This window comes from Salvelinus namaycush, chromosome 8, assembly GCF_016432855.1.
Source record: "Salvelinus namaycush isolate Seneca chromosome 8, SaNama_1.0, whole genome shotgun sequence".
Taxonomy (NCBI): domain Eukaryota; kingdom Metazoa; phylum Chordata; class Actinopteri; order Salmoniformes; family Salmonidae; genus Salvelinus; species Salvelinus namaycush.
In genome coordinates this window covers 47,646,817-47,660,788 of record NC_052314.1, presented here as the reverse complement: position 1 = coordinate 47,660,788, position 13,972 = coordinate 47,646,817, and the positions used below count along the sequence as shown (strand labels likewise).

At 42.1% G+C, this 13,972-nt stretch overlaps 1 protein-coding gene across 1 annotated transcript in view; it reads right to left on the bottom strand.

The window, feature by feature from the left end:
- The window catches only part of LOC120052762 (storkhead-box protein 2-like), a 58,319-nt gene extending 46,138 nt beyond the window's left edge, over nucleotides 1–12,181 (bottom strand). Inside the window, exon 1 of the mRNA XM_038999865.1 lies at nucleotides 11,131–12,181. Within this exon, the coding sequence (XP_038855793.1) occupies nucleotides 11,131–11,452 (322 nt within the window). The 5' untranslated portion in view covers nucleotides 11,453–12,181. The remainder of the gene's footprint in view (nucleotides 1–11,130) is intronic.
- Between the last annotated feature and the right edge of the window lie 1,791 nt (nucleotides 12,182–13,972).

Below are 13,972 nucleotides of genomic sequence, written 5' to 3'. Positions count from 1 at the left end.
TGTGGGGACGATGTCATCAATGCACTTATTGATGAAGCCAGTGACTGATGTGGTGTACTCCTCAATGCCATCGGAATAATCCCGGAAAATATTCCAGTCTGTGCTAGCAAAACAGTCTTTTAGCTTAGCATCTGCTTCATCTGACCACTTCTTTTTGACCGAGTCACTGGTGCTTCCTGCTTTAGTTTCTGCTTTTAAGCAGGAATCAGGAGGATAGAATTATAGTCAGATTTGCCAAATGGAGGGTGAGGGAGAGCATTGTACGCATCTCTGTGTGTGGAGTAACGGTGGTCGCGAGTTTTTTTCCCCTCTGGTTGCACATTTAACATGCTAATAGAAATGAGGTAAAACGGATTTAAGTTTCACTGCATTAAAGTCCCCGGCCACTAGGAGCACCGTCTCTGGATGAGCGTTTTCCTGTTTTCTTATGGCGGTATACAGCTCATTGAGTGTGGTCTTAGTGCCAGCATCAGTCTGTGGTGGTATGTAAGACAGCTAAGAAAAATGCATATGAAAACTCACTAGGTAGATAGTGTGGTCTACAGCTCATAATGAGATACTGTACCTTTAGGCGAGCAAAACCTCGAGACTCCCTCGCCCTCCATTACTTTATTTTTGACTTAACTTATTTTTCTTAAAACTGCATTGTTGGTTATGGGCTTGTAAGAAAGCATTACACCTGTTGTATTCGGCACATGTGACAAATACAATTTGATCCTGTTTTCTGCTAACAAAGCCTGCAGTACCGCGGTCGGCCTTGAACTCCGTGGCTTCAATGAGAGCGGGCAGTAGTTCTCTCATGGTATGGCCACACAGATGCTGTGCCTGCAAATTCTGATTAAACCAATGTTTTTTTAATGTGAGTCATCTGTTGCCAGATGAATGTCAACAGAGATGATTGTCCATAAAATAGTTGCACAATATGGTTGCCTTAAAGTATACAACTGGTCCCCAAAAAGTAGAGATGGGCTGACAGACAAAAACGGACAACAATGGACGTCATATACAATTTCATCTGTGTTCATGCATCTCAATGTGGTCGTACCTGTAGGCCATCGGCACACTGGGACTTTGTGTCTGACAGTCCGTTGCCAAATAGTTGACTTGAGTTGTACCTTTGACGAACAAAAACGGACAATGATGTACGTCAAATATGATTTTATCCGTGTTCATGCGTTTGAGTGTGGTCATAGCCTCCTCTCAGTAGCTTAAGGTACCCTACATTGCCCTCTAATGGTAGTACATGACCTTACGTGGTTCCTGCCATCACAGCAGACTATAACATGTGGCGACACCATGTCAACAGAAAAAACCCTATGACTGACTGTACAGTATGCCTAAAAGGCACAGCTATTGACACTTTTGTCACACTTTCAAACGTGTTTTGGGTTAGACAAATTGATCAGTCACAGCTTAGCCTTCCACCTACAGTACCAATCAAAAGTTTGGACGCACCTACTCATTCAAGGATTCTTCTTTATTTTTACTAATTTCTATTAATTACTAATTTCATTGTAGAATAATAGTGAAGACATCAAACTATGAAATAACACACATGGAATCATGTAGTAATCAAAAAAGTGTTCAATCAAAATATATTTTAGATTCTTCAAAGCAGCCACCCTTTGCCTTGATGACAGCTTTGCACACTCTTGGCATTCTCTCCACCAGCTTCACCAAGAATGCTTTTCCAACAGTCTTGAAGGAGTTATTGTTGACTGCTTTTCCTTCACTCTGCGATCCAACTCATCCCAAACTATCTCAATTGGGTCGAGGTCGGGTGATTGTGGAGGCCATATCATCTGATGCAGCACTTAAATTTGTATTTATTTATTTAACTAGGCAAGTCAGTTAAGAACAAATTCTTATTTACAATGACAGCCTACTCCGGCAAACCCCGACAACACTGGGCCAATTGTACGCCGCCCTATGGGACTCCCAATCACGGCCAGACATGATACAGCCTGGATTAAAACCAGGTACTATAGTGAAGCCTCTTGCACTGAGATGCAGTGCCTTAGACCGCTGCGCCACTCGGGAGCCCATCACTCTCCTTCTTGGTCAAATAGCCCAGCCTGGAGGTGTGTTGGGTCATTGTCCTGTTGAAAAACAAATGATAGTCCCACTAAGCGAAAACCAGATGGGATTGCATATCGCTGCAGAATGCTGTGGTAGCCATGGTGGTTAAATGTGCCTTCAATTCAAAATAAATCACAGACCATGTCACCAGCAAAGCACCCCTACACCATCACACCTCCATGCTTCACGGTGGGAACCGCACATGCAAAGATAATCCGTTCACCTACTCTGCGTCTCACAAAGACACTGCTTTTGGAACCAAAAATCTCAAATTTAGACTCATCAAACCAAAGGACAGATTTCCACCGGTCTAATGTCCATTGCTCGTGTTTATTGGCCCAAGCAAGTCTCTTCTTATTATTGGTGTCCTTTAGTAGTGGTTTCTTTGAAGCAACTCGACCATGAAGGCCTGATTCATGCAGTCTCCTCTGAACAGTTGATGTTGAGATGTGTCTGTTACTTGAACTCAGTGAAGCATTTATTTGGGCTGCAATTTCTGAGGATGGTAACTCTGATGAACTTATCCTCTGCAGCAGAGGTAACTGGGTCTTCCTTTCCTGTGGCAGTCCTCATGAGAGCCAGTTTCATCATAGCGCTTGATGGTTTTTGCGACTGCACTTGAAGAAACTTTCCGGATTGAGTGACCTTTATGTCTTAAAGTAATGGTGGACTGTTGTTTCTCTTAGCTTATTCTAGATGTTCTTGCCATAATATGGACTTGGTCTTTTACCAAATAGGGCTGCTATCTTCTATATACCACCCCTACCTTGTCACAACACAACTGATCGGCTCAAACGCATTAAGAAAAAAGGAAATTCCACAAATGAACTTTTAACAAGGCACACCTGTTAATTGAAATGCATTCCAGGTGACTACCTCATGAAGCTGGTTGAGGGAATGCCAAGAGTGTGCAAAACTGTCATTAAGGCAGTTTAACACTTTTGTTACTACATGATTCCATGTGTGTTATTTCATAGTTTTGATGTCTTCACTATTATTCTACATTGTAGAAGAAAAAAAATAATAAAAAAAAGAAAGAAAGAAAAACCCTTGAATGAGTAGGTGTGTCCAAACTTTTGACTGGTACTGTATACTTATTCACACCCAGTTCTTGTAGGAAATGCAAACTTGTAATATATTTTAGTTTTTAAAAGGCTTTTAAAGTTTTTAATTTCCACTTTGTGACATTTCAGACTTGATTTGCCATAACGAAAAATGTATAAACCCCTACAATAATCCACATAATAATTCACATTTCCTGTTGCTTCAGGATTATTTTCCTGCTGTAGCAAACTGTCCGAAGTAAGATCCTACATCTGTACGGCCCGCAACAATACGTTTCCACAGACTGACACTGCGACTGTGCATTGGCCAGAAAGTACTTGGCCAACCACTCCAGAAACGGAGCCTTCCTTAAAGCACGTTTGTTTTTGTTGAAGACCCTCAAAGAGCTCTTTTGAGTGTGAACGCAGCCCCCAGCTCACAATGGATCCCCCAGTCATTGTCTCTCTAGCGTGGCGGCCATTGCTTGCTGCAGAGCCTGCTGACTCATAAGTATAGATGGAGGGAGGAATGAGGGAGGGATGAAAAAGGAGATGAGGGAGGGAGGGGGATGGAGGGGACGGTGTCAAATTTGCTGAAGTTCATTCATACCAAAGAGAAAATAGGAGAGGAAGAGAGGAGGAGGAGGAGGGAGACGCAACACACCAGCCATCTTATTTCTCAATCGCGCTGCAACAGCGCTCGTAGCCATGACAACCCAGTCCGATGATCTCATAGCTGCTACCGAGTGCCATCCCTTAAAAGAGCCAAGAGTTGTTGTTGGAGCTATAGACACAGAACAGACTACCGACAAAACAGACAGAGCCAGGCACAGGCAGACAGCAGACGCAAGGAAAAGCAATACAAAAGACTGACACTTTGAAGCTGCTGTATGAGAAATAGGCATTGTAGAGTACAACAATGTTCAAATGTATTTATAAAGCCACTTTTACATCAGCCGATGTCACAAAGTGCTGTACAGAAACCCAGCCTAAAACCCCAAACAGCAAGCAATGCAGATGTCAAAGCACGGTGGCTAGGAAAAACTCCCTAGAAAGGCAGGAACCTAGGAAGAAACCTAGAGAGGAACCAGGCTCTGAGGAGTGGGCAGTCCTCTTCTGGCTGTGCCGGGTGGAGATTATAACAGTACATGGCCAAGATGTTCAAACGTTCTAAATGACCAGCAGGGTCAAATAATAATAATCACAGTGGTTGTAGACGGTGCAACAGGTCAGCACCTCAGGAGTAAATGTCAGTTGGCTTTTCATAGCCGATCATTCAGAGTTAGAGACAGCAGGTGTGGTAGAGAGAACGAGTCGAAAACAGCAGGTCCGGGACAAGTTCAGATCAATTCAGTTCCACACCAGTGAGCCAGATACATAGCTGCTGTATTTGAATTACATGTAATTACTCATTTGAAACAGCATTTGTTGAGTATTTGGAATGTACTTTGAAACACTATTAAATACATAGTTTGCAAGCATTTGGGATTTGTGTGTGTGTGTGTGTGTGTGTGTGTGTGTGTGTGTGTGTGTGTGTGTGTGTGTGTGTGTGTGTGTGTGTGTGTGTGTGTGTGTGTGTGTGTGTGTGTGTGTGTGTGTGTGTGTGTGTGTGCGCGTGTTAAAGCCATAGTCTGTAAAATGTCCAGTAATTTCAATTGAGTAAACACTGTAAACCTCTAGAGTTGTTTAAAGAATATGACTTAATAAATTAGTACAGCTCTCTTACCTGGTGATAACCAAAGTTGTCTTATGGCACTTGGACAGTTTGTAAACAGATGATGACTATTAAATTACAACAAAAAGTTATATTTCTATGAACTGTCTGGGGCTCGAGTGGCGCAGCGGTCTAAGGCACTGCATCTCAGTGCTAGAGGCGTCACTACAGACCCTGGTTTGTTCATGGGCTGTGTATCACAAACGGCTGTGATTGGGAGTCCCATAGGGCAGTGCACAATTGGTCCGGGTTAGGGGAGGGTTTGGCCGGGGTAGGCCGTCATTGTAAAATAAGAATTTGTTCTTAACTGACTTGCCTGGTTAAAAAAAACTAATATAATTAATTGAGCACAGATCAGGCACTATTTGCAAATGAAAATGTAGTGTGACGCATTTGCAATGTTTACATTTTGATTGGTGGTAAGGCCCACTCTTTAATAGTTGGTCCACCTTACAAGGTGTGCCTTTAGTATTTGCTCTTAAATGTGCATCTGGTCATGCAGAACTCAAAAGATGGGCCACTGGTCATATGCAACCAGGTGTTGTGCCCTCTGGTGGCTGCTATCCCCTTAGTTGAGTCATCCCCTTAGCTGGCGAATCAGAAGTACAGTGTTAGAAGAGGCCTTAGAAGAAACATTGTGCACTGGGCCTTTATTCCTCGCCTTTCTTTTTCTACAGCAATGGAGACCAAAAGCCCACAGCAAGAGGCATGTTAATTAAAAATAAAATAAAATTCACTAACAAGATAGAATTCTCCTTGGTTAATAAACCAAGTGGACAGACGGTTAAAGATACATGCACGAATAATTATATTATATGCCTAATTACAAATCAGCTCCTAATACTGCTAAACCAATTATGTATAATAAATAGTAACAAGACAAGTAAACTCGCCATTCGGCTGGGGTAATTCATCAGTAATCATCTTCAGGTTTTAAGCAAGGTGACTTTAGCGACAAAATGCAATACTAGCAATCTCACCTTGCTAAATTAAAAGCCTATGGGGCCGGTTTCCCAGACAGAGATTCTCCATTCAGAATGCTTTTTAGTCCTGGACTAAACTTAATCTGTCCAGTTGACGAGACAAAGATTAAGCCTTGTCCTGGACTAAGAAGCATGTTCAATGGAGAATTTCTAAATTCTAGAATTTCTATGGAACCGGTGTATGGGAATCATGCACTATAGGTCAAAATATGGTCAGCATTAGGCTAGGGACCAACTTCCCGTTTGGGCCGAAATTGAAAAGAGTAAGTATGTGTGTGTGAGAAAACAAAATACTATTTATTATGCCTAATTCAATGTGCAACCACATCTGCAGAGCTACTGCTACTTGATATCGGCCAATGAGGTCAGTGCAGCTGCAGTATCAACTTCCCTCTATGGCTTTGTCAATGTAGGCTGCCTGGGCAGACAACAATTACAATTCGACACATTTTGGTGCCACGACAAGTGCAGAAACTTTTGCCAAAGTTTATATTCCAAACAAACATTCACAAAAAAAAAACCGTTTTAAACATGTACTAAAAAAACATTTCCAAATGCAGTACTTTTAGTTTTCCGAGTATCCCCATTTGCTGGCATAATCATAGTGAAGGAAGTGTTCTAATGAGGGTAAATACAGAAAACTTTCCATCACACATCAGAGACATCCAGGATGTGGACTATTATTTACAGGTCTGTAATTTTGTATTTCAAATCTACAGTGAACGTTCAAGTAGAAACAGGTTAGTGGATTGAGAAAGCCTTACGAATTAAAAGCATAATTACAACACCTTTATTTAAAAAATTATTCTCACATTGATCTCAGGGGGCAAGCCGACATGTCATGAAGCATAAGGTACTACATCTCTGAGAAACTAAGCCTGCTCCAAGATGTCACACATCACTACTGTATAGATCGCTATAGATTTGGTGTGGGCAATTCTGTGGGTGCAGGTTTTTGGTCTACCCTGCAGTAACACACCTGATTCTACGAATCATCCAATGAATCACTGAATTCCATGAAGGCTCATCGTCTTCCATTAAAACTTAAATTAGTGGAATCGGGTGCTATTGCTTGGCTGGAGCAAAAGCCTGCCCCCACATCGGCCCCCCACAAGGTAAGATTGCCCACACTTTCTCCAAACCTTGTGTTTATTTTCACATTGTTGTGTCTCAATAGGGCACTAGGCTCTAAATAGGAGTTGAGTGCAAGTGTTGGGTCACTCTGAGGAAGACATCAGCTTGACATCGAAATGTCAGTCACCTGTAACCTGCTCATCATAACAATGGATTAAAGCTGAGAAAAATGTATTCATCTCTGTCTTTTTTGTTGAGTACTTTCTCCAGATCTTTTAGAAAACCATTGTCAACCCAACTGTTCAATTGACTTTAAATGTCTGTTTTAAAACACAATTTGTTTTTTTGTTTTTTTTAAATCCATGCACAAATAATTTCAAAGTAACTTCAAATTAAGTTATGTGGTTATGAGTGCTGCCCTTGTGAGGTAACTAAGGGACCTGGGAGTGATGTCTACTGTATTTACCACCATGAAAGCCATGATGCATACCCCACAAGACATGCCACCAGAGGTCTCTTCACAATCCCCAAGTCCAGAACAGACTTTGGGAGGTGCACAGTACTACATAGAGCCATGACTACATTGAACTCTATTCCACAGCAGGTAACTGATGCAAGCAGTAGAATCAGATAGAAATACCAGTGGTGTAAAGTACTTAAGTAAAAATACTTTAAAGTACTACTTAAGTAGTTTTTGGGGGTATGTGTACTTTACTATTTATATTTTTGACTACTTTTACTTCACTACATTCCATACATTTTCGCGACAAAAAACTTGGCATTGTGTGACCCATCCAAAGGTTTTGTTATATTATTGTGACCCACCAAGTAAACACAAATATGTAGAAAAAGACAGTGCTAAATAAAGTATCCTACTTAAAATATATATTTCAAAAGTTTTTTCCTCCTTCACGACCGCCAAGTAATTAAACATGTTTCTGGCCGGTACCCAGTCTTAAGTCGCAACCATAGAGAGGAATTACTCTCAACGCATCAGTGGGGCCCCGACCCACCACTTGAGAAACACTGTCAGCGTCATTCCTGTTACCACCTGGGATATGCTGCCAGAATAATTTCTATGACGTCTATCGTTTCCCCCAATTCTCTCTTCCAGGCCCCTCCTCATCCTTCCATTGGGGAGAGTGCTTCAGTGTTTAGCATGGTTCCTTTCCTGAACAGACCCTCTACTTTCCTTCCTGCATGGGACACTTCTCGTAGCCCCTTTGTTAGAAGCCCGCAAATGGAAACAAAGGGCTTTCATTCAATTAAACTAGTAACCAGGTTTCCGGGACAAGTAAAAAAAAAAACAGGCTTTTCCGCACAGCGAGCAAAAGCATGTTTCAATCCAATTGCAATAGTTTTATTTTGGTTTCAATGCGAAAACATTGTTTCGTTGAGTACAGGAATGCACATTTTGTTTTGGATGTTCTTTTTTTACTTAACCGGTTAGAGTTTAATCGAATAGACCCCACAGTCACAGCTGCTATGGGCTTTCCTGCTGAGGTGGGATGTGCCTTTCCTTCCTCAATTCAATGGGTGTGTTTGGGTTTTAACCTTGAGAAAACCAAGGACTACATTCTTCCACTACCTCTGTCAAATTGGGCCAGATAAATAGTCGGTGAATGAAGGGTACCTATCCACTGGGCACACACTGGTTGAATCAACGTGGTTTCCAAGTCGTTTCAATGAAATAACGTTGAACCAACGTGGAATTGACATCTGTGCCCAGTGGGTATGCACATGGAGCAGCTGCCTCCACTACCCCCCTCGTTATTCAGAGACTACCACAATGACATGATGGGAAAGAAGGGGCTACTGTCAACGGATGCACACACCTAATAGCAAAAAAACGTTTGCTGCCGGATGCTGCAATTCACAAATCAGATTACATGCAAGAGCTTTGATATTCAAAGAAACACAACATCTCCTTCGGTGGTATTTAGATGTTCAGTAATCTGTAGCTTACCAATTCCGGACATTGTTCAGGACTGAAGACATCCCAACCGTACAGCAATTTATAATCAGCCAAATACCATATGACAAACACAATTGACAATTGGCATCAAATAAACATTTAAAGTTTTGTCTGGTTAAAGCGAAAATGTAAAAACAATAATTTATGTGATTTTCTATCTTCTACAAATGGCAAAGCCCACCCCACATGGCTTGATCAACCTAAGCCCTTTGGTCTTCAGACCTTCAAATGTTGAGTGCATGGACATCTAGCCACATCGCCGGTAGGACAATTTATCCTTGATCTGCAGTGAATTATTAATGGCCTATTAGATTTATTTGATGTCTGACATGACTATTGTTCACAATTGCACCTAACAAAAACCGACAAAAACAAAAACAGACTCTGGCAAGTGAGAAAACCCTCGTTAAAAGGATATTTCAGGATTTTGGCAATGATTAAAAATGATCTACTTCCCAAGAGTCTTGTGGATACCATTTTTAAATCTCTGTGTCCAGTATGAAGGAAGTTAGAGGTAGTTTTGCGAGCCAATGCTAACTAGCGTTAGCGCAGTGACTGGAAGTCTGTGGGTATCTACTAGCATGCTGTATGTTTTCAGAATGGAAAGGAACAAGCAGACCTCAGATATACATGTATCCCAAGTAAACAGAAACAACTTTCCTAGACTTCTAGCTAGTCTAAGTAACTATGGCCATCCCACACATCTATGGGAGAGGTTTATGCAGAAGAAAGTACTGACTGTGATACGGATTGCGGGCTGAAGTACAGCCCACCCACACAACACTACCAGAAAGTGTCCAAAAGAGCCACATACAGAATAGAATGGCCTAACATTGGAATTCGAAATATGTGGAAAATTCTGGAATCTGCCAGTGATTCTAAGCCCCACCTTAGTTTCAACAAACTTATTAGGTTAGACCAACTTGTGACTCTGAACTTTGCTATCCAGAGCCAAACATTGTTTTCAATTTCAAAAGCTCTATTTCCTCACCTTTTAAGTCAAGTCAATGTGCATGTGATTATTGACTGTTGTGAATATGAATTCAACTTCCAGCACTCAGTAAGACATGAACCTGATACAGTATGACTGTGTTTTGTCAGATGAAAGATGGGTCAGCAGACAGAGTTTTCCACATCTGTAGTATGTTCAGCACTGCGCTGGCCAAGCAATACTAGTAGCACTAGCAGCTTGCATGAGCATTAATATAGAGCCCTCATTAGATTAGAGACTGTATTCATCTGTGGTTATTTATTAGCTATCATGGAAACATTCCAAAGCTTATCAGTGCTGGCCGCTTTGGTGGTAGGGTCAGGGAGGGCATGGTACCCCCCTCCATGGACAAATAAGCACAGAATCTCCCCTTGTTTGAAACTTTTTCTCAATCAATATTTGACTGTTTTGTAACTTTCCCATCCTTTTGAAATTGTTGATGTGGCAGAAAGAGAGAGAGAGATAGAGAGATGTTTACATGGTCCTGAACTTGGTCTCTTCACAAAGCAATGGTGTTTCTCAATAGCTATTTTATTTCTTGCTTACAGTACATTAAAAAAAAACACAAATAGCCTACTCTCCCTAAAAGCAGATTTTGTTCAGACTTTCAAAGCATTTATGAGTGAGTGACCCCAAAGTTTTCCGCACTAAACAACCACCTCGGTTCAACTTCACATGTCCCCAAACTTCATGGTGTACACACACACCACTCGCTCTAGCCACACGTGCAGCTCTACTGCTCTGATTGTTTACCTGAAATACAAACAGATCCCACTAATTTCAAGAGAAACTCCAAAGTCCCACACATATTTCCCTTACTAGCAGAACAATGGTGAGGAAAGTGGGAATTAAGGAAACCACAGGTAGGGCTATAAATTAACATGTATTTTTACTCTTCTGCTGGCCTCAGGGTTCTCCCATTACTCCTCCTGGGCGCCATGAGTCTCACACATTCCATTTGATCCCAACCCAATGCGCACAGATGTCAATTCGACGCCTATTCTACGTTGGTTCAATGGGATTACATTGAAATTACGTGAAAACAACGTTGATTCAACCAATGTGTGCCCAGTGGGAAAGGCCTACTGTTACTCATTAAAGTTGAGGCACACTATCATATTGTGCAGAGTGGACCACCACAGTGTTCAGATGACCTGAAACGTACCTTAGGCTACTCAATAAACAAAACAAACAAGTGACAACAACCTGCCTGGGTGGCATTATGATGATAATCACAGATAGCCTATATGATTGATTGAGTACAGTCTTACCGATGCACTTGATCTCGAAACCTCCGGGCGGTTTGAGGGCCCGCCTCGTCCATCCCGCTCTGAGCACCTCGAGGTGGTGTTCCTTCCCTTGGATCAGCAGGACATCCTCGTCAATCCAGCCTAGGAAAAAAGTCTCCGATATCGCATCGGTCACTTTCTTATTCCAGAAGTGCTGCATGTTGACAGCTTTAAAGTCGGCAAATATCTCGTAGCCCGTGTGATGTTGCTGGAGCTTGTCGGTTACCGCGGGCGACTCCTCGGCGCCAACCCGAGATAGCACTATGGCCAGGGAGTGAGGCGCGATCTGCAGAAACTTATCCATGTCTCAGTGCTTTGCTCTCCGCGACACCATGAATGATACCAACGTCCAATTTCTCAGAGCAGCATGTTTTACAGTATGTTTTATTCCGTACTTTGATATATTTCCAAAACGAGCACATCTTCTTGATGTTTCAATCTTGATTTAGGCCTATTGAAAACTGTAGGCTACCACACAATAAACCTGACAGCACACATTTGATCTGCATCACGCAAAATGGAAATGTAGGCTATAGCCTATTCTTTCAATAAATGTTCCCGCTATCTGTATCCAAAAACGAATCTTAACATGTCAAACGTTTTTATCAGGCGACAGTAGCATACCAATTTAACAGACAAATTAACTCTCAAAACCAAGCTTTCACATATAGCCTTTAGAAGAAAATAGGTGAACCGATTATTCTATGACCCACTTCCCAAGGAAGGCTATCCGTATTACTTTCGCAAACGGTGAGAACCCCTCAGCGGTGTGTGTACGTCGATCAGTGCATAGGGAATATAGCTGCAAGTGCAGGCGATGACATCATCGTTCTGCCGTTCATGACTTCATTTGGTGCGCAAAGGCAGCCTCCCTTTCAATGAGGGCGCACCGCGTCTCCGCATTCATCCAAAAATGAAGAAATAATCCAAACTGGGTTACATTTTCTTCTGTTCTGTGTAAAACGCCTGACACATAGCCTACTGTATACCATTCACAGTCAAACCCTCAGTTCTTTAAGAAGATAGAAGCCTAATCGAAGAGGAACAGGACCACCCAATATTTGACCGTAACTCCACCTACAGCCAACCCTCTGAACATCACGAGCTCCATACGGGGGTATTGCAACAGGTGAAAAAAAAACATTTGACAGTCAAATGACAGACGATGGAACTATAGACTACCTGTGTAGGCAGACTGGTCTCAGACTAGACGTAACATAGTAAATGTAAATCCAGGAGACTCAAATTAGTATGATATGTTACGTTTGGTATGGTTACATAAAATAGAAGCAACGATTTTTATAACTAACCCAAGATAGACCAGAGCCTGTCGTTTTAAAATGGGAGTAAATTAATCATAGTGGGCAGAACAAGCAAGAAGGTGGGTACAACCAAAAACGAGCTAGTCAGATCCTATTAATGCATTCTAGCCTTTATTTGCATATTTCTGTTAGGAAACGCCTACTCTGTGAAGTGTGCAATAACACAATTCGCCCTTGCACTCCTAAACAATGCCTTTAGAAACTTTGGCAAAGGGTAAAGTCTACAAAACCAAAACGCAGTCCACTCTGTTACAGATTCTAGTTTTGGAAACATTGAATTGTATGGAGATTAAATGTTTCAGCTGTAAAAAAACAAATTGCAGAATGTCAGCCAAAATCCATTTTGCTTCATCGTCTCCCACTGGTTTTCCTCTCATCACCATATTTGGTAGTGAGTGACAACGCCAACCGGATGCTTCACATTTATATATCTGGTGAAATATCCATTGCTCTGATGAAGGCATAACTGCCGAAATGCATTAGCCTGTCCAGCTGAAAATAAAAAGATGAAAAGGAGGGGACATCTGTCTTTTTTTACTTTGGAGTTTCCAATGATTCTTGAACTTGGGGTTTCATTGCATGGTTATTGTCATATGGCAGAGCACCTAGCTATTAAAGCGACAGAGCGCACCTGTTACCCACTCCTAATGTTAGCCACAGCAAATTGGAATTCATAACATATACGTTTTGCAAATTCATAACATACTATACTAAATGCAATTCGTAACATATCACATGAAATGGAGGGACATCCACAAATTAATACATATGAAACGTAAGATATTATACAAAATGGAGTGTCTCGGATTTCCATACAGAATAATATGAAATGCTCTGAAACTAATGGATACTCAGAGAGAAAGAGGTGTAGATTCACGCGCAGAGCGCTGCAGGTGTTTATTTTGCCTTCACAGAAGGCAGGAAACGTGGTCATAGGCAGGCAATGGTCATACACAGGTAGGCAAACAGGCAGGTGAATCAAAACTAGGACTGACGGCTATAACAGGTTCTCACAAACGAGCTAGGAAAAGGCTTAGTAGAGTCAAAACGAACAATACCACCCAAAAAGCACAAACGGAATGAACTGAACTAAAGGAGCTGATGAGACCAGATGAGTGACAAACACAGGTTAAATAAATGAACAACAATGAAAGACAGGGCTACGTTCAAGAACACAGAGAAACAGAACAAGGTTGACTAAGAAAATAAACAGAACCTTTCAGTACCCCCCACTCCCCAAGGGAGGCTCCTGGCAACCCAACGGCACCAGAGGGTGGAGCGGGCAGGGGAGCAGAGGCGGCCGCCTACCTCGGAGGTGAGGCCCGGCAGGCTGGTTCGACAAGGTCGTGGACTGACCCGACGTTCTGCGTCAAGGCTGATGTCCAGTGGGTCTGTTCGGGGGGAGGGATGTTACGGTGGAATGCCTGAATCATCTCTGGGTCGAGGATGTGTCGGGGATGCCCATAACCTTCCCAGTCCACTAGATAGTGGATGCGGCCCCT